This window comes from Puma concolor, chromosome D2, assembly GCF_028749965.1.
Source record: "Puma concolor isolate L17-30 chromosome D2, mPumCon1.1.hap2, whole genome shotgun sequence".
Classification (NCBI taxonomy): domain Eukaryota; kingdom Metazoa; phylum Chordata; class Mammalia; order Carnivora; family Felidae; genus Puma; species Puma concolor.
The window spans coordinates 49,253,993-49,276,521 of NC_141677.1; the positions used below are offsets into that span (position 1 = coordinate 49,253,993).

General features: G+C 38.4%; 1 protein-coding gene across 1 annotated transcript; it reads right to left on the reverse strand.

The window, feature by feature from the left end:
* Positions 1–6,704: 6,704 nt before the first annotated feature.
* Positions 6,705–7,684, reverse strand: LOC112854350 (olfactory receptor 6C75-like). Its single transcript, XM_025917815.2, has one exon. It carries the CDS (start codon positions 7,671–7,673, stop codon positions 6,705–6,707), a length of 969 nt encoding a protein of 322 aa, XP_025773600.1. The 5' UTR covers positions 7,674–7,684.
* Between the last annotated feature and the right edge of the window lie 14,845 nt (positions 7,685–22,529).

The window sequence follows — 22,529 nt, forward strand, 5'->3', positions numbered from 1 at the left end:
AGGGTAGACGGTGAAGTTTGGATTAATAGATATATGTTCACATACCAGTCACCACAAACCTTTCATGTATTAGATTGGGTTCTCTGTTAATTGTTAGCTTCATATTTTGTAGGTCAGGTTTGGTCCATCAGAGACTGCTTCAATGATATTCAACAAAAACATGGAAGAAAATATCCAGAACAAGTTTCTATAGAAGGAACTCTTTATCCTACAAAGAGAAAAAGCAGTTTCTTTGCATGTGCCCATGATCCACATTAAAGAATAAAGAAGATATCAATTAAAAATAATTGTTAAATCAGATATTATAGAATTCATATCCTCTATTCAAGAGTGAAATCATGGATGAGCACTGGGTGTTGTATGGAAACCAATTTGACAATAAGTTATATTTAATATAAAAAAAGAATGAAATCATGCCATTTGCAGCAACGTGGATGGAAGAGGAAGGTATTATGCTGAGTGAAATAAGTCAGAGAAAGACAGATATCATATCTTTTCACTCATGTGGATCTTGAGAAACTTAACAGAAGACCATAGGGAAGGGAAGGGGAAAAATAGTTACAAAAAGGGAGGGAGGGAAGCAAACCACAAAAGACTCTTAAATACAGAGAACAAACTGAGGGTGGATGGGTGGGTGGGGGAGAGGGGAAATGGGTGATGGGTATTGAGGAGGGCACTTGTTGGGATGAGCACTGGATGTTGTATGGAAGCCAATTTGACAATAAATTATAATCATTAAAAAATTTTTACCTTAAAAAAAACAAAAACAAAATGTACAAAAACTAGAAATTAATAATAGTTTTATAAGCAATACTTTGCTTGGCAATTAAAAAACATTCCTATATGAAATTTGAAGTCACCACTGTAGAATATTAAACACGTTAATTTAACCTGCGATTTAAACTCCTGGAACTTCTAACTACCCGCCCTCCCAATCCCCCCATCTTTCATCATTGCTTTGGTTTTATGCTTTATTTCCTTTTTATTTTTCAATATGATTGTGGTTTCTCAATAAGATCCTTGGAATTCTTTTTTCTGCTTTAGATCCAGAGATTTCTGAGCCCATCATCACCACCACCACAACCACCACCACCACCACCATGACCACAGATATGTAGATCACACTGCTAAATCCTTAACAATTTTAAAATTGCATTACTCATATTAATTTACTCAATCCGCATCTTATTTCACAGATAAGAAAACAAAGGCACAGTTTTTACTTTTTTTGAAGGGGGAGATCATTTGCTTATTTCCAGGGAACAAATTGTCAAGAATTTAACTAGGAGATGGTGTATGAAAAGCAAATTTGCGGATTCCTAGTCTCCCTAAATGTTAATAATTTATTTTAGCATTTTGCCGAAAGCTGGTTACAAGATTCTACACTGAAAATCATTCCCTCAAAGCTTAAAAGCCTTATCTTACTTCAAGCAATATCAAAAGTTGAAAAAGAAGTTGATATATGGATTTCCATAATCTTTCATAGAAGTGTTTTTATTTATTTTTTAATCTGGAAAGATGTTTTAAGATTTCTTTATGTTTCATGTTTGTAAATTTTATAGTGTCATGCCTAGATACAAAAAATTTTAATTTATTGAGTTGTTCACACAGGCATTGGGATATTGTCCTCTTTGTGTAATTAATAATTTATTCTCCCCTTTTTTCTGTGTTCTCTCTTCCAAATCCATAATTACTAAATACTAAATACATAATCCACTAAATTACTTCCCCCACACATTTTCTAACTCTTTTTCTCTCTGTATTTTACTTTCTGAAACTTCTCCATTTATTTTCCTGCCAACAATGTGGATGATTCTTTTCTGTCAGCTATTACATTTTTTAATTTATAAAAACGTATTTTCTTTTGTTGTTTACCCATTCTTTATCAAAACTTAATGAAGTTTTTAGGATGCAATATTATCTTGGAGTACCCTGTGCTGGATTTTGTTTTTCATTTTCTTTTTGGGGGGTGGGGAAGAGGTCGCAGCAATCATTTCCACTCTCCTGGATCCTACCGTCTAGATCACAGCACCTGGCCCCCTGAGAACTATATTTTAGAGAATCCCTGGCCAGAAGGGTCCAGATTGAATCCCACTAATGAAAGGCATTGTGTGATAGCTGGAAGGGAGAGGGAAAGCAGAGCCGTTATTGTTCCCCTAGAAGTGAGTTGCTGTGTGGTCCACAAAGAAAATACTATCAAAGAATCGAAGGCTAGAGAACACTGTGTGCTTGTGGCAAAACATTTAATAAAACTGTAGATTCTGGCTGATGTGAAAGCCACTCATATCCCAATGGAAGCCAAAATGATCTTACTTATGCAAATCTGACCATGCCTTAGCAGCATTTTAACAGGGATGGGTCCCCTATTGCCCTCAGGATAAGTAATAATAGCACCCATGTGCCTTCATATTTTGGTCCTTGAAAGTCTGTCTATTTCCATTCAAGTACAAAAACTCTCTATGCACATGGTATTTGCCATCACTTACAATATAGACTCCATGTATGTCTTCAGCTCATCCTTTTATATTTCTTTTTCATCACACCATCACGGTAAGCATACTGAAGCATGATTTTATAGCTGCATGCTTCACAAATGCTGTTGACCAGCTTGAAATGCCCTCCATTTTCATTGTCCAGATGGAAAACTTGTTGTGTCTTTGAAAATCACCCTTTTCTATAAAATCTCCAAATACATGCGGACACCAACAAAACCAAACCAAACCAAACCAAACAAAACAAAACAAAACACCCACAGCAAACTATTAAAAAAAATGGGTAGGGAAACTGATTAGACATTTTCCCAAAGAGGACATATAAATAGCCAACAGGTACGTGAGAAGATGCTCACAATCACTAATGAAAATGGAAACATCACTAAGGGAAATACAAATAAAACCACAGTGAGATACCACCTCATACTTCCTTGGATGAGTTTACAGAAAAAAAACCCACAAAGAATAAGAAGTATTAGCAAGGATGTGGACACATAGGAACTCTGGTCCGCTATTACTGAAAATGTAAATTGGTGTAGCCACTCTGGTAGACAATATAGTATTTCCTGAAAATTTTCAAAATAGAATTACCATTTGATCCAGCAATCCCACCTCTGTGTATATCACCAAAGGAAGTGAAATATAGAATTCAAAGAGCTATCTGTACTCTGATGTTCACGTAACATTTTTCCCAATAGCTAAGATGTGGAAATAATCTAAAAGTCCATGTGAGGAAGAATGGACAAAGAAAATGTGGTATATATACTTTATGGAGTATTAGTCAGTCTTTACGAAGTAAAAGATCCTGGTACTTGAAAGAACATGGATATGTCTGGAGGACATTATTCTGAGTAAAACAAGCCAGACACAGAAAGACAAACATTGCATGATCTCACTTAAATGCGGAATGTATGCAAATGCATAGAAGCAGAGAATAGAATGGTGGTTGTCAGGGGCTGGGAGAGGGGTAAATAGGGAGGTATTGATTAAGTTTCCGTTATACATAATAAGTACATTCTGAGATCTGTGTAACATAGGGCCTGTGATTAACAACCCTTTCTTGCCTACTTAAAAATTTGCTAAGATAGTAGATCTTAAATTAAGTGCTTTTACCTTCCATGTAAGAACAAAAAATCAACAGCAAAGGGTCCAGCAAGAAATTTTGGGAGGTGATAGATAGGTTAATGGCATTGACAGTGATGATGGTTTCAAGGGTGTATACTTATCTCCAAACACATCAAGTTGTACGTATCAAATATCTACAGCTTTTGTATGTCAATCATACTTCAACAAAGCGGTTTAAAAATTATGATTGGAAGTATCTTGAATATGGAATTAGCTTAAGGGATTGGTCTCCATAAAACATTTTACAGCACCAGAATCTGGAGCTTTAATTTCTACATTAGGGTTTGTCCTTCACTGAGTTCCATCTAGACTGGTAACAATCAGCCTGGAATTACAGACTCAGATTTGAATTTCTGGTCTTCACTTTTCTTTTTGTCAAGCTCACCCTTTAAGCATAGTGCACCTGTAGGGATGAGCACTGGGTGTTGTATGGAAACCAATTTGACAATAAATTATATTTAAAAAAAAAAAGCGTAATCTATCTCAAGGTAATATAAAGTACATTACGTTAGTTTAAGTATAATAAATTATTATCAAATCCTGACTAAAACCTTGGGGAGGCTCACAGTCTTTGCAGTAGTTTGGCCACAATTCCTTTACTTATTCCTGCATTGCTGAACCTCAGCCATTTCAATACGCTCTTGAATAGTTCAGCTCTGTATACTTCCATGTTTCCGCAGCATCTCGATGAGTATTCTCAAGTGGACCCTAGGTTCTGTGGCTCAATCTAATATTTATGGAGAAGTTTATTTCAGTGCTTTTGTAAGTTGACCAGGTAGTTGAAGGCAGCACCAGGCTTCTTCAATGCAAATGATTCCTTGTCTACTATAGTCCCTTTGTTATCCACTCCCACTGCCACTTCTGTAAGCCATCATTCTCTTTCTTCCAATTCCTATAACAGTCTGTACCCAGTTTTCCACTCTTACCTTGGCTTTTCCAAACGCTTTTTTAATACAGTTTCTACAGCTAATCATACGTGGTTTTTGGGGGCATGTTTCATATTTCTTCATTGTCAGTAAGATGAAATATGAAATTTGTAATAATACCATCAAGGCCATGTATGATCTAATCACGGTGTAGAATGTGTTTCATAACATGTATTTGAGATGATCTAACCACAGTGTTTGGGCTAATGTCAAAAAATGGTCTTAATCTTTTTAGAGATGTTTCTTATGAAATAAATAAAGGACACATACTAGCTGGAAAGTAGGCCTGATGAGCACAAGAATTTGAGGATTGAGGTAATGGAAACGTTGGTTTTAAGATAGGTTATCAATCAGAACATAACCTTATAGTTGACAACAGAGGTCAAACAGGAAAAAAGGCTTTGTTTTTTCATTAGTAATATGAAGTAGATAAGCAAATAACTCACATTCTGTAAACTTGACTCTTTGGAAGAAATTATAGAAATATGAAATAAGTGCTCCCTTTCTCTGATAAAGATAAGCTTTCAGATAAGAATCAGTCATAATTATACATTATGATTCTGAAAGACTGGAGATAGAATACATAATTTAGGCAACAGGAGCATTGGTAAGCTGTTGGCTGTGTGGTTATTCCTTTCCTTAGAGAATGCTCTAAGCCTGAGATCAGTCCTGTTACTCTCCAGCATGGGACTGATACATGCATATGTAGTTAAGCTAAGAGCCAAGAACAGCATTTAAGAGCATATGTGATTCAAACCATATATATTCAAAGGTGAAGGGTACTATGCCCCTTATTTCCTTGGACTAAGCATGGAGAGAATGTGGACCCAAGCATTGGTACTATTTCTGTCATTTCCTTCATAACCACAATGTAATATTGAAACTTATATCATTTTAATTGTCTAAGTGCCCTTTGTAAACACTAATACTTGCTGAGCCACGTTTATGACTAGAGAAGAGAGAAATTACTAAATTTATGACATTTCAACCACATGGCTTATTTCAGAGGGGAGAATCAAAATTCAGCAAAGGATTTTTCAATTAATAAATTGTCATCGAAATGTGGAATATTTGCGAGAAGATTGTTATGCATATCAAGGTAAAGTGTGGACTTCCTTTTATTAATATGAAATTTATTGTCAAATTGGTTTCCATACAATACCCAGTGCTCATCCCAACAGATGCCCTCCTCAATGCCCATCACCCACTTTCCCCTCCTTCTCCCCCCATCAACCCTCAGTTTATTCTCAGTTTTTAAGAGTCTCTTATGGTTTGCCTCCTTCCCTCTCTGTAACTTTTTTTTCCCCCTTCCCCTCCCCCATTGTCTTCTGTTAAGTTTCTCAGGATCCACATAAGAGTGAAAACATATGGTATCTGTCTTCTTCTGTATGACTTATTTCACTTAGCATAACACTCTCCAGTTCCCTCCACGTTGCTACAAAAAAGACTTCCAAAAAAAGATTTTGTGTGTGTTTGTGTGTGTGTGTGTGTGATTTGATGAATTTATTTCTTATACAATCTTCACCACAACTGTAGCTCCCTTCTGTCACAACAGAGCACTATTAAATACCATTGACCACATCCCTTGTGCTCTACCTTTCATCCCTTTGAACTATTCATTCCATAACTATATCACCCACTCCCCTGAACCCATTTGCCCATTCCCCACCCCCTCCCTTCTGGCAACCATCAATTTGTTCTCCATATTTATGGGTCTGTTAATACTTTTTGTTTACTTATATGTTTGTTGAGATTTCACATATAAGTGAAATCATGGTGTTTGCTTTCTCCACTTCTGTCACTTAGCATGATTCCCCCTAGCTTCATCCACGTTGTTACAATGGCAAAATCTCATCCTTTTTTGTGGTTGAGTCATATTCCGTTACACACATAAAATCACACCTTTATCCATTCACCTTTCGATGGACACTTGGGTTGCTCCCATACCTTGGCTATTATAAATAATGCTGTAATAAACAGGGGTGTGAGTTCAACAATGTTTTTAACTTTGTTGTAATTTAACAGATTTCCATTTTGCTCGGGATGTGCAGAAATCAAGTGTGGTTGCCAGAATTCTACACTAGGACCCTGTGGACTGCTACATTGGCCAGAATGAAGACAAATGTTTTTCTGAACCATTCCACTCCAAGGCCATGTGATTTTATTTTTGTCTTGATATTTTCATTCTCCACATTGTCTCTCTCAGAGCCTGGTGGACCTGCTTATTCCGCAGAGTGTAGATGACAGGGTTCAACAGCGGGGTCACCACCGTATGCACAAGGGCAGCCTCCCTGTTGGAGTCCAGCCTGTTGGTTTGCTTTGGTTTCACGTATATAAAGACACAGCTGCTGTATATCAGGGAGAGGACTATGAAGTGAGAAGAGCAGGTGGAGAAAGCTTTCTGTCGCTCCTTGGCTGATGGGAGTCGCACAATTGTGACTACTATGTTGCTGTATGCAATGATGGTTATGATAAGGGATGTCAAAATGATAAACAAAGCAATGACAAAGGCCAACATTTCAACAAACCTGGTATTAGAACAGGAGAGATGAATCAGGGAACCAAGATCACAGAAGAAGTGGGGGATGACATTGGGGCCACAGAACGATAACTGGGAAACCTTTACTATCAGACCAGTGATGAGAAGGAAGGCCAAAACACAGCAGGCAGTGACCAAGAGGAAGCAAGTCTTGAGGTTCATGATGGTTGGGTAATGCAGAGGCTGGCAAATGGCCATGTACCGATCCACAGACATCACTGTTATGAGGGAGAAACCTGTGGCTCCGAGGTATACATACACAAAGGCTTGTATGAAACAGGCAAGAAAGGAAATGGTTTGCCGGCCTAAAAGAAAGATGACCAGCAACTTAGGAATAACAGCACTTATGAAACAACACTCAAAGAAGGAGAAAGTGCTGAGGAAAAAGTACATAGGTGTCTGGAGCCGGGAGTCAGCACAGGTGATGGTGACTATGACAGCATTGCCTGTAATGGATGCCAGGTAGGCCAGCAGGTGCACCAGGAAGAGGACCTTTCCCAGGTGTTGGATGGCAGGAAACCCCTCCAAGGTGAATTCTTGGACAGTGGTCCCGTTCCCTATTTCCATGGGCATCTCTTTCCACAGCATCATCCCTGCTGGTCTTAACCCACAATAAAGACATAAAGGAGGGCAAAGGTTTTAGCGGAACACAGGATTAAGTTATTTGCCTATCCTGGAAGGTGGCTAGGCAGATAGCAAAGTGGTTTATTCAGCTGGTTCTTGAATCAGAAGGACCTGAATTCATTACTAGTTCAACACTGAGTTCTAACCCCTGAGAGATAGGTTATCTTTGGAAAGGTAGTTAACCGTTATGAACCTCACTTTCACCCTCAGTAAAATGAAGATGACAGGATCTGCTTGTTCATGTTCTTGTGAGAATAAGTAAGATAAAGCATGTAGCTCACTTGCCATATGATGCCAATGTTTCTATGTGTTCTCAATGCCTAATTGTAATGTGATAGTCATTATTATTATGCTGAATAGAACATCATCAGTAGGCAATATTGTTGAAATTTTTTAGTTATAAAACACTTTACTGTTTTTAACAACATTATTTGTAGTAAACATAGCAGTTATGTTAGTAATAGTCACTTTGAGCATCTCTTTTAATATGTAACACATTCTAAGGTCTAAGCTATCATCATCATCATTTGTTGAGGACCTATACTTGTTCTGTGCTGGTCACTGAAATTCACTATTTCTATTACTCTTCACAATAACGAAGGGCCTCTTCTAAAGCAGTAGAAACGGAGGCTTAGAGAGATCCAGAGAGCTTAGGTCATTTCGCTGGGACTTTAGCCACAATGTCCAAATCCAGAGTACCTGCTTTTTCTAAATGCAGTGACAAAATATTTTAAAATGGAAACAAATCTATAGTTGATGATCTCTCAACCTTAAGTGCAAGATTAGCTTTACTTATCTTGTTTCTATCCCATGTTAGTATCACTGATGAGTTACTGACCTGCAGATTGACATGGGGCCAGAGACGATCTACTTTAGCGCTAGCAGTTTGTAGAAGAGACTGGAGACCAGAGATATTTTGGGCTTCTCAACATCATGACATGAACTGTGAATGCAGGATTTACCACCCACCCCCAGAGTTCATGCTGGGTTGTGAGGGCCATGGGAGTGACAATAGTTCACAGGATTAATGCACTTAGGAGCATATGCTGGCAACCTATATTCACTCTTGCATGAAAGCTCAGTGAACATTCTTCTCTTTTCAGTCCTCCCAATCAGTGACATCTCTCATGATGGTGTTTGGCTGTAGCATCTCAATTTAAGCTAAAGTTTGGCAGTGTGGAATGTGTCACTCTCACTCACTCTCAATAACTCAAGGTGCGCCTGCTTCTTCCAGTTGACCCCAGAAAGTCCACCATGTCACCATGGTCCCTGAGGCTGTCACACACAGGAGTCACCACATGGTGGGCAGGGCTACCTCCTCTAGCTGCCATTGTGTCTCAAGAAAGCAAGAGCTTGCTGTGGGATGAGGGGAAAGGAGAAGAGAAGTAAATGCATTTGTCATAGCTTGTTGTCCCAAAGTGGGGTGAATATGCATCTCATTGGCCAGTGTTCTGGCTGATAAAGCCTTGTTTGTATAGCCCAGAATGTTTCCTACCACAGCAAGGCTACATGGCAGCCTTGCTCACTGAACCCCCAGAAAGGTGCAGACAGACTAAAACAACCACATTTCGCTGCCCCCAGTTCTGGGCTAGAGCTGGACTCTCGGACTACTTAGGGTTCTGCTGGAAGGTCTGGCTCTGCTCCCCCAAGTGGATAAAAGCCCACCTAACATGCAACATTGCCGTCCACCTGCTATACCAGTTAATGGGAGTAGGCAGCTGCTTCTTATTTCAGCCCTGGGTGCTGCTGAGACAAGGGTCCTTCTGCTGCAGCACTCCATGGTCATGGGTACACCTGCTCCAAGACACCTTCTACTGCACTGTGCTTCTCCATCATATCCTCACCTGTCTGTGTGAGATGCATCCTTCATTTCCTGCATCAACAGTGAGAAACAGCTGACATGCACGTTTGAAGTCCCTCTGATATTTTTGCCACAGGACTGTTTGGTCAGCAGCAGGATGGACCCAGCCAGTGAGCAGAGAGTGCAGGTCCCCAAACCTCATTAGATCCTGAAGAGACAGAGACAGAGACAGAAAGTAAAGGCATGATTGGTGTACTGGGGACAGCTAATTGGTCACTGTTGAAAATAAAGTTTACTGGCTCTACCCTCATATTTATCTTTCCATTGTCAATGGTGACGTTGACTCCCAGATGTCCACTGTTCTCTGCCAATTTTTTCAAGGAAATTATATGACAATTTCCCAACGGTTTCTAAAACCCCAAGTTGAATGTTGCTACTAATTTGAGGTAAAAGTCCACACTACAATTTTCTCCGTGTGGTGTATGCACTGAGGCCAGAGCATAGTTGTTACAAGAATAGATTTTTGGTGAGAAAGAGCTTGATTACACCTGGCTTTCATGAGGCTTTGGGGAGGATACTGGGGAAGGCACCTCTCTTCGTCAATCATTCTCCATGCTTCCACCAACATTATGATTCTCTTCATTACATATTTTCATATGAAGAATATTTTTGTTCTCCCAATCTCCTTGTAAAAGAAAGCACACAATTTTTTTCCTCTTTAGGGAAGAAAAGGAAGACCTGTGGTTTCTGTAACATCTCTAATCTGGTAGACCCCTCTCTCCTTAAAAAAAAAATCTAGGAAGTGAATTCCCAGATTCTTGCTAGATGCACATGAAGAAGAGATGTGAGTCTGAGGGTGGAGAAGCTTTATCCATAGGAAGCACCTGCTTGGACAGCAGCTTCTTCTCCTGGGTTGGGCTGTTGGTGTCAGGAGTGACCTGTTTTTCTGTGGTCTCTGGCCTTCATTGAAATCCAGAGAAGTGGACTAAACTCTCAAAGTGTATTTGAATGCTACCCTGAGGCATATGGTAGATGGAAATTTGTTGTGCCTGAATCTGCCCTCATCATTGTGATCCTACCAGGTCAAGGCAAATATTATAGCAACTTTCAGGAATGTCAACTAGGTCCCCACTCTCCCATAAATAGACAAAATCATTTTTATAACATCTGTCCATCTATACACTCTGCTTTAAATCCAGGCAAATCTCTGACCTCATGGTCATATTCTCAGTTGGCCATGAGGAAAAATAAAGAATAATGGGAGATGAGTTACAGAAGCTGGAACAATATGAGACTATACATCCTCGTATTCAGATAAAGTCTCATTGGCAGAGGTTTTAATTTTATTCAGAGTAAGCTTCATGGTGCAAAATTCCTCTCACTCCTAATCGAGCCCCAACGCCAACACGACTATGGGAAGGTGGGAAGAGAGGGGCTGGTATGTGATTTGATAGAAAGGTTTACAAATGGCATACTCAAGGAAATGGACTGAACTAACTATGTAGCATAAGGGATGGTGAGCTGCCATCGAGAAATGTTTCATATTCTCTTCATCTAGTGCCCGTTTTCTGAATAGTGCCTTCATGGCTCTCCAAAACCTACAATTTCTTTATGTTTTTAAATTATACCTTGAGATCTTATTTATCTTGGACATTTTCCAGCATTCCTTGTGCTTTGAGGGTTTAGTTATCCAGTTAGAGTAAGGAAAGGGATGAACCTAGAGAATGATTGAGTTGAATTATGTGGGTGGGGTAGAAACAGGTGGAAATCGCTTTCTATAAATCTCAGCAGTGAAACTACTTTGTAGGGTTCTGGATCTTCCACTTCTATAACTTTCCTGGTAGGATTTCTTCTACTTGTCCCACATCTGATGTGTGGATGCTCCAGGTGTTGGGGACAACCATTGGTTCTAGGTGGTGCTTTTAGCACAAAATTCCTAAGTATCTTTATCTCTGTACCTTTCCAGAATGAGATGTGAATGTTATGTTTTAGAAGGTTAACATTTTACACAAAGTATGGAAGAGCCCTCAATAACCTCCTCCCCACTGCAAAAGCAAACTCCTTTGAAATGGGGGGGGGGCAAAGTTCACATTTCTAAGTTCACACCTTTTCCAATTACACCCTTAGAGCTTATTACATGAAATAGTTTTGCTGTTAATGGAGGGGAACTATGTAGAGGAGAAGATGAACAGTGTGCAATGGAGAGAAAACTAATTTATATAATCAATCCCCTTTTATGAAATGGGATTTTTTGGCTGGGCTTAAGACATCATCTGATCAATTAGTATTGTATTGGTTCGTGTCATAAAGTCAGGGTCCAATATTCCTAAGATTCAGTAAACCAGACTGATCTCTTTTCACACATTTGCTTCTGGGGATGTCAGGGTGATCAGAACCTTTATATAGATATTGGTTTGGGAAAGTGTTCTCACGACTGACAACACAATCAAATTCTGTGTTCTTATCCAGCACTTATCACTGCTTGGAGACAGAGGTCCTAAGAAGAGTTCTCAGGAACCAGAGGAGATAAATTGGAATTCGTCAGCCCCCCAATATGACTGGACTGCTGAGCCTTGGGTGGAGGTATCTATCATCATCTTCCTTAGTTGGGAGGTCAGGCCAGTCACAGAACAGGGCAGGACAGTGGCCAGTGCATGCATAGTGGGGAAGCCCACGCTCAGATTGACTGAGAGGATACTGCCAGGGTGACATGTGCTGCATCCTCAGAAGGCTGGCTTCTGCCGGTAGTGTGCCTCATCTTGGTGCATCATGTCTGCTACTGGGGAAAGATACATCCAGCCAAAAATAGAGGAGCTGGGTGGGCTCAGCTCTGCTTTCTCCTCATGCCCATCTTAGTTCGACTCTTTGTCTTGAAAAGAATGGAAATCCTATCAATCATGGCTAGCGAGGGGGTTTTATTTCACAAGTAGCATCTCAATCATTAAAATCCTGAATCAGGTGTCACAATAGGCCTGGTCCTATGGACACTGAAGGTGGAGAGTGATTCTACATTCAGACAGCTCTCGGAACTTCATTCAGCATTGGGTGTAGGGATCCTCTTTCCATTGCTTTTCCATTTTCCTTCTAGCCTCAGTCTTCATGTCTGCACCTTGATGGGCTTCTACTAAGTAGTGTCCTCTATACTCTTAATTTCTATCCCTCTTTTCTCAGTGACAGGATACATAGTGGCGGTGACACTTTCTTGGGGTACATCTCAGTGCTTTGTGTAAGGGAGGCACGATCCAAGTCTTATGTACTCTTTCAAAAAGTATGAAAAGAGTTAATGTAATTTCCCCCCAAATTTGTGAACCACAATATTCTCTTTTTTCCCCACTTTTATTGAGATATAATTGACTTATAACATTGTGTAAGTTTAAGGTGTACAAGTGATGACTTGGCACACACATATTATGAAATGTTTACCACAGTAAGGTTAACTAACACATCCTTCTCTTCACATGATTGCCACTTTGTTGTTGTTATGGTAAGCATATTAAAGCTCTACTTGCGTAGCAATTTTCAAATGTGCAATACAGTATTATTAACTTTAATCACCATGTGCTGTACCTTTGGTGCTCAGAACTTACTAATTTCATAATTTAAAGTTTGTACCTTTGAATAACATCTCCCCACTTCTCCCACTCCTCAGCCTCTGACAATCACCGTCTCACTCTCTGTTTCTAGGAGTTAGATATTTTTAGATTTCACATACAAATGAGATCGTACACTAGTTGTCTTTCTCTGTGTGAGCTTATTTGACTTAGCAATAAAATATGCATTATCAGATTCATGACAAAGATGACAGTCTAATGAAGCAGGGAAGTGATAGTCCTTTCAACAAATATAAACGGTATTGCATCAAGTGGGTATTCAAATGGAGAAAATACAACTTGATGCTTCCTTTATATCATACCAAAAAATGTTAAAAGAGGAGACAAAAAGGAAAGAAACCCAGAAGATGAGCTGTAGATCTAAATGTAAATGGTATAACAATCATCTAAAAGAAAAAAATCCAGAATATCTTAATGTCTTTAGGGGAAGGCAAAAAAGCTACTTAACCAAGACAAAATAATTTACCATTAAAAATTATATTAAGTACCTCTGTTTATTGAAACACAGCATTAAGGAAATTGAAAGGCAAGTCACAGTCTGGGAGAAGCTATTTTTTTTAATGTTTATTTATTTTTGAGACAGAGAGAGACAGAGCATGAACGAGGGAGAGTCAGAGAGAGAGGGAGACACAGAATATGAAGCAGGCTCCAGGCTCTGAGCTGTCAGCACAGAGTCCAACATGGGGCTCGAACTCACGGACCGTGAGATCATGACCTGAGCCGAAGTCGGATGCCCAACCAACCGAGCCAGTCTGGGAGAAGCTATTTTTAACCTGACAAACCTATAAATCAGTAAGGAAGAAGACAATGGAACAAAAGAAAACTGGGCAAAATATTTGCAGTGTTCCTTCACAAAAAGAGATTGTACAAATGGTCAATATCATATTAAAATGTGCAGGTTATGTATTTACCAGGGAAAGATAACATAAAACCACAGTACAATAATAGTTCACACAAACCAGAAAGACTATAATGCAAAATTCAGGCAATGCCAAGCGTCAATGAGAGTACTGGACTGCCGTTCACTGATGCTGGAAGTGTAAAATTTGGAAATATATTGAAGTAGAGCATATTTTACATATCACATCTTTTCTTGAAATAGTTTTATTTAGTGAATAAGTTCAGTTATTGACTTATTTAGTCAATAAGTTTCCTTATTTGCCTTGAAGATTACAGTGATATGGAGGAATGCTTTGTACACAAGGGCAAAGTTTGTGCTTTTATAGATTCTAGTGCAGCATATAATTCTGTTTCCATCACAAGACATAATGATTCAGCTTTCAGATTATTTATAATACTGAAATAAGTATTACATCAGCAAACTCATATTTTGGTTGAATCCAAATTTATGTGATATTAAGTACTGCAAAAAGTCAGATAAGAAGTGACAGTTGGTTGTTAAAGTAGTATGTGGAGAGCATGATATTGCCATATTTGTGAGGCCAAGTCATTAAAAATGTGTTTGTCCACTGCTCCCAGGACCACTGAAGGAGAAAAATCCTGGAAGAATAAGAAGTGAATTTTTATTAGAAAAATGCCACTGGGGATCATTGCCAAAGTGTTATCAGTAGCTGGAGAGATTAATATCCTGGCCAACAGATGGAGCAGGCAGACAGAGAGGGAATGAAGGCTTCTGGCATTGTCAGCCCATCTTACTCAATATTTATACTTCACCTCCCCTCCTCCACCCTACCTGCCACTCAGGTTGCTAACAATAAGTCTTCTTCCAAGCATGGTGGAAAACCAATGCAATAGGTCCTCACAATTTGTCAGGTAATCCAAAGCTGAAATACTCTTCTCCCTCATTCTGCCCCTGCCAGACAATTATTAAGTCCCTAGTTGCAATGGTTCCCACACTTTGGCATGCATCAGTGTCACCTGGAGGGTTTGCTAAAACACAGATTATTGGGCCCACCCCAAGAGTTTTTGATGCTGTGGGTGGTGCCCACTATATGCATTTATAACCCGTTACCAGGTGATGTATTCCTACAGGTGTAGGGACTACACTTTGAGACCCTATGAAGTATTTCACTCCTTTGACATCATTCCAATTCTCTTCCAGTAAGTATAAGTTTGTCTTTGAAGAAGATGACTAGTGAGGGGAATTAAGCCAAGGAAATAATAAGCTCTTTTACATCCAGGAACAAAGTGGAGTATAAGCAAATCAATGCAGTGGAGAATAGGAGCTTCAGGTGAGGGGCTTATTAGAATTGAACTGTTTGTAGGAAGAAGGGATACAAAGAATAAAGAAACAGAGTTGACAGGCAAGAGGAAATTTATTTACTTTTGCTTACTTTGTGTATCAGTGGCTCTATGAGCCATGAGCAGAAGTGGCTTCAGAGTTAGTTAGTAGTAATTGTGATAGCATTATCAGGGAATTCTGCAGGGCTACATAGGACCCTAGTCATCCCTGAACACCATGAGTAAGGAGCTACCATACAGAAATTCTCTGTCCCCTGGGCTTATAATAAAAAGTAACAAATTCATTTTCTAGCCTACCAGTGACTCCAGAGGGGATAAATTAGCAGATAATTAATTCTTCAGGGAGTACTTTTTCCATTGTTTAGGTCAACTTGAAAATATTTTTCGGTGAAACTTATATGCCTGTGGGAAATCATAAAATGTTGCTTTCATTATCTTGCTGATGCTCTAGGTAATTAATGCAGGGAAGTAGTTATCAGGCATTTCCCCCCAAGAAACCTCAGGGAGTCTTCCCTTTGATCTCAGGATGGGGCTAGGCAAGGCAGTTACAACACAAAAGGTGTGCAAATGACTGAATACTACAGTGACTGAGTGCTGGGCTTTGGCTGGGGAACAAGGAAAATGAGTCAAGATCAGAAGGTGTTCAAAAACTGGAGGTCCAAGATTGGATGTAGGTGATATGCAGAAATAAAGAAGTAAATAAATAACTGTAGGAACCAATTTCAGGTAGGTTGGGGGAAAGATGATATGCCCTGTCTCCCCCACTGAAAATGGCTGTAAAACAGGATGGATCTGGCAGCCATTAGAGGATTCTGTACTGTGAATAGTAGCAGAAGGACTGAAAAGAAGATCAGAATTTGAAGTACCACCAAATCAGTGGTGCATTTACCATGTTTTCATCTTCTGGTTCTCTCACTTCTTGGTCCAGTCAAAAGAGAGCAGCAGAGAAGAGTGATGAAGTCCCCATGCTTCTGGCCACAGAAGCTAGAAGAGGTATTTAGGGAAGTGAGATATATTGTAGATACCATGATGAGGGGGAACCTGAGGAAACATAGCGCATTAATTTGTCAAATAGCTCAAAGATTTACTCCCAAACTCTGCATGACTGTATTTGATCGTAATCAGCATAATAAGGAGTCTGAAAGCTGAATTACCAGAAAGATTTCTGGCCAGAAGCCAGGCTTCCCTGGGTGATGCACATGTGTGAATACTTTTGCAAAGGTTTTGAAGAGTTCACTGACATTGAAACTGTAGACTATAGAAGACGGGATGCAACTTATGGCCTGAACCAAATCAGGTCCATTTCTTGCCAGAATGAGGAAATAAACGCTTTCCAGAGAGTTTTTAAAAAGACTCAGAGTCTGCAAACATGATATCCCAGTTCAAAATGACTCAGCACATGAAGAACCAGGAAAATCTCAATTCTTATGAGAAATGATAATGAACTCTGTAATAATGACATCAACTCTCACATGACAGAGATATTGGAAGTATCTGACAAAGACTTAAATCAATTATTTAAAAATATTCTAACAAGAAATTAAAAGCACTTGTAAAGTAATAGAAAAATAGGACTCAGCACTGATATTTAAAGAAGCAAATGGAAATATTAGACCTGAAAAATACAATGACTAAAATATAAAACTCCCTGGCTGAGCTCAGATGCTAAGTGGAGATGACGGATAAAATTGTCAGTAAAATTGAAAATAGATCAGTAGAAATTATCCAGCCTTGAAAAGGAAGAGAAAAAAAGACTTAAATGAACAGATCTTCGGGGACCTGTGGAAGAATAAAAGGTATAACTTCTTGTCATCAGAGGGACAAGCACAAAGAATTCAGTACTGAAAAATATATTTTAAGAGATAATGGCTGAAAACTTCCTGTATTTGGAAAACCATATAACCCTATAGATTCTAGAGGCTGAACAAAGCCTAAAGAGGATAAATCCAAAGAAATTCCATGCTAGGACCAAACATAATTAAACTGTAGAAAACCAAACACAAAAGAAACTATTGAAATGAACCAGAAAAATAGAGGTGTTTTACCTGTAGGGGAAGAACCATTTCAATGACTGTGGATTTCTAATCAAAAACTACATAAGGAAGTGTCACGATATTTTTCAACTGCTGAAGGAAAAGAACTGTCAACTTGAAATTTTATACTTAGCAGAAAGCACCTTTAGGAATGAAGGTAAAGTGAAGATATTCTGAGTTGAAGGAAAGCTAAGAGAATTTGTTGCCGCCAGATCTGCTGTGAAAGAATCTAGGAGTAAAGGAAGCTCTTGATATTATTATTTTATTTCTTAATTTATTTTTAAAATTATTATTTATTTAAAGAAAGTTCTTAAAGACAGAGGGAAATGATACCAAAAGAAAGTGGTACATCAAGGATAATAAGCATGAGAAATGGTAAATATGTTGGTACCTAGTCTGCTTTTGAGTTCTTGAAAAACATATATGATGGTTGAAAGGAAAAATGTCATCTGCAGGGGTTTCAGTGTATACATATATGATATATAAAATAATTAAAACATACATAGGAGGCTACTAAATTCCACTTAAGTGGTTGAGTGTTTTTCTAGGTGCTTGTCCACCCAACACTTTGGGAGCAGGGTCTCCATGCTGCAAGCAGCCTGGCGGCACCACAGCTGCTGTGCCCTCGACTGCAGCAGGGAGCCCTGCATTGACATGGACCAGGGTTTATTCAGGGTGACTTACAGAGGAGAAGTTAAGATGGTGGAGAAGTAGGGGGACCGGGATTTCCCTGGTCCCTCAAACAGCTGTATGGAGGTCAGATCACTTGGAACACCCAGGAAATCAATCTGAGGAGTGGCAGGTGGAGGGAGACAGCTTGGTGGATTCAAGGGTTACTTCAGTGAACAAATCAAAGCACACCTGGTGGAAGGTCCAAACACTCCCCCACTATGAGCAAATAGGAGATTTGCAGAGGACTGACCAGTGGGATAGAGCAGCCCAAACACAACTTCCTTAATTTGAGGAAGGAAACAGGCATCCAAATCTAAGAGGCACAGAGACCTTGCTTCAAAATCAACAAAAACAGGTTAACGCCATGACATATCATAGTGAAACTGGCAAAATACAAAGATAAAGAGAGAATTCGGAAAGCAGTTAGGGACAAATGGTCCTTAACCTCCAAGGGTAGACACATAAGAGTAGTAGCAGACCTGCCCACTGAAACTTGGCAGGCCAGAAGGGAGTGGAAGGAAATATTCAATGTGCTGAATGGGAAAAATATGCAGCCAAGAATTCTTTATCCAGCAAGACTGTCATTCAGAACAGAAGGAGAGATAAAGGCTTTCCCAGAAAAACAAAAACTAAAGGAGTTCATGACCACTAAACCAGCCCTGCAGAAGATCCTAAGGGGGCTCTGTGAGTGGAAAGCAGGAAAGACTACAAAGAACCAGAGACTTCACCATGAACACGAAACCTACAGATAACACAATGACACTTAATCCATATCTTTCAGTAATCACTCTGAATGTAAATGGACTAAATGCCCCAATCAAAAGACATAAAGTATCAGAATGGATAAAAACACCCATCTACATGCTGCCTACAAGAGACTCATTTTAGACCTGAGGAAACCTGCAGATTGAAAGTGAGGGGAAGGAGAACCATCTCTCAGGCTACTGGACATCAACAGAAAGCTGGAGTACTTATATCAGACAAGCTAGATTTTAAAACAAAGACAGTAACAAGAGATGAAGAAGGGCATTACTATCATAATTAAGGGGTCTATTCATCAAGAAGAGCTAACAACTGTAAATGTTTATGCCCCCAATGTAAGCACCTAAAGATATAAATCAATTAATCACAAACATAAACACATATATAGATAATAATACTGTGATTGTAGGGGACTTTAATACTCCACTTACAACAATGGACAGATCATCTAGGCAGAAAATCAATAAAGAAACAATGGCTCTGAATGACACATTGGACCAGATGGACTTAACAGATATATTCAGAACTTTTCATCCTAAAGCAGCAGAATAGACATTCTTCTTGAGTGCACATGGAACATTCTCTAAAACAGATCACATACTGGATCATAAAGTGTTGATTATAATTAAGTTGTGGAAAGTTAAATATGTAAATTGTAATTTTTATAGAAACCATCTAAAAACAATCTATATAAATAGATATTATTTTTAAAGACCTGATCAATTAAAATGGAATAATAGCAATATTCAAAGAACTCAAATGAAGGCAGGATATAGGGAAATGAATGAAGGAAAAACAGGAACAAACACATAAAACAAATAACAAAACGGTCCACCTAAGTCTAAACATATCAATAATTTCATTAAATGGAAATGACCTAAACTCGCCCAACTAGAAGGCAGAGATTGGCATTGGCATTAACAAATACTGAAAATTCTACTTATGGGGTATCCAAAGTAGTCAAACTCTTAGAAATAGAAAGTAGAATGGTGGTTTACAGGATGGGAGGAGAGGGAAAGGGGTATTATTTGATGGAAATAGAGGTTGAGTTTTGCAAGATAAGAAAGCTTGAGAGATTTGTTACACAACGATGTGGATATATATTTAATGCTATTGTACTGTACTCTGAAAAAAGGTTCAGATGGTAACTTTTATGTTATGTGATTTTTACCACAATAAGAAGACAGAGACTGTCAAATTAAAAAACATAAAAATGAAGAAATAAAACAGGACCAAAGTACGTGTGCTTTACAAAAACTAATTTGAGATATAATGACCCAGGTAGTTATAAGCAAAACGATGGAAAATGACAGAGCATGCAAACACTAATCAAAATAATGTTGGAGTAGCTACATTAATATCAGACAAACTATACTTCAGAGCAAAGAGAATTACCAAGAATTAAAAAGAAAGATTACATAATGATAAAACTGTCAATTCGCCAAGAAGCTGCAAAATTCCTAAATGTATGCATGCCTAACAAAAGAACTTCAAAATACTTGGGACAAAAAAGGACAGAATTAAAGAGAAACAAATCCACAAATATAATTGAAGACTTTAACACTCCTCTATTAGTAATGGATATAACTGGGGGAAAGAAAATCAGCAAGTATGTGGAAGAACTGAACAACACTCTTAACTACATAGATATAATTGACACAAAATGCTTTACTGAACAACAGCAAAATATACATTATTTGTAATTGTACTTGAGCATTTGCCAATATAAAATTTTTTCTGTTATAATATATATTTTAACAAATTTACAATAATTTAAATCATACAAATCATATATATTCTCTGACCATAATCATATTAAGCTAGAAATTAATAATAGAGATAACTGGAAAATTTTCAGGTACTTGGAAATTTTTTTAAAAATTTTAAACTTATTTTTGAGAGAGAGAGAGATGGAGCATGAGTGGCAGAGGGTCAGAGAGAGAGGGAGACACAGAATCTGAAGCAGGCTCCAGGCTCTGAGCTGTCAGCACAGAGCCCGATGCGGAGCTCGAACTCATGAACTGCGAGATCATGACCTGAGCTGAAGTCAGATGCTTAACCAACTGAGTCATCCAGGTGCCCCCAGGTACGTAGAAATTATATACTACACCTCAAAATAATTTCTTGGCCAAATAGAAATTATTAATTTATTTTAATCTATTATTTATTTATTACCAGTAAGAAGTATTAAGGAAAATATTTTCATATTTTTAATATAATAGTGATAATATATATAACATATCAAAATTTGTGGGATGGAGCTAAAGCAGTGTTTCCAGGGAAATTTATAGTGTTAAATGGTTATAAGTCGCCAGCCTTGCCCATACTCAGTGGAAGGAGATTACACAAGGGTGTATCCAGGAGGTGGGATACTTGGAGGCCATGTGAGAGTCTATATGCCACACCACCTTTATAAGATTTCCATTGGAACACAGTTGGAAAGGTGGTCAAAGGTAAATCTGTCCTTAGAGGAGAATGGATTTTATTAGCCTTCAACACAGAAAGTGTTTAGAAAAAAAGTGACTAATCTCTCCTTTCCCTTCCCATCTCATGTCTCTATCTCCATCCCAACACAATCCCTTCCTGCAGCCAGCGTTAGTTACAGAGTTTGTAGCCTTCCTTAAATGCTTGTGTGCTTGAATACTCATGTATTAACTCTACTTAAGTAGATTCAATGGGCATTTTTCTCTTTATAAAAGTCAGATCATATTGATTACATTATTTTTAAGCTTGCTTTTTTCCTCTTGAACTTTTCACTTTGAAATAACTTTAGACTTACCAAAAAAAGTTGCAAAATGAAGGCAAAGAAATCTCATATACTTTTCATATAGCTTCCTCAAATATTAACATATAACCACAGAACAATGATCACAATCAGGAAAGTAATACTTAATTTGCATATTATATTTTTTCAGTTGTCCTAGTAATGTCCTTTTTCTGGCCCAAGATCCAATCCTGGGCACATATTGTATCCAGGCATAGTTTCTTGTCTCCTAGACCTTCTCCAGTTTGGGACAGTTTCTTCCACATTTCATTGCCTTTCATGACTTTGATACTTTTGAAGAATGCTATTTATTTTATATAATGATTGTCAATGTGGGTTTATCTGATTACAGTTCAGTTATGAAGTTTTGTCAAAAATCCCATAGAAATGATGTTGTGGCTTTCTCAGGTATATGATGTCACCATATCTTATTACTGGTGATGTTAGTTTACTAGTAGTTACAGGTAATCGCTTGTTTAAAGTGGTGTTTGTTTAAAATTAATGAAGTTACTGGACTCAGTCAGTTAGGCGTCTGACTCTTGATTTTGGCTCAAGTCATGCTTTCATGGTTATGGGGTCAAGACCTGCATTGGGTTCTATGCTGACAGTGCAGAAAGCCTGCTTGGAATTCTCTCTCTGGCATTCTCTCTCTCTCTCTCCATCTCTCTCTGCCCCTCCCCAGCTAGCACATGCACTCTCTCTCTCTCAAAATAAATAAAATAAACTAAAAAAATTAGTAAAGCTACTATTTTTCCCTTTGTAATTAATATCTTATTGCAAGATGCTTTGAGACTATGTAAATATTCCATCCTTACATTTTTGCCCACTCATTTAGTATCAAATGATGATTCTTGCTTGAAACAACTATTACTGTGGTATTTTCAAATGGTGATGTTCTATTTCCATCATTCCGTCTATACTTAATAGAGTTCTACTGTTTTCCTTCTCTCCATATTTGTTTATTTATTCAATTATTTA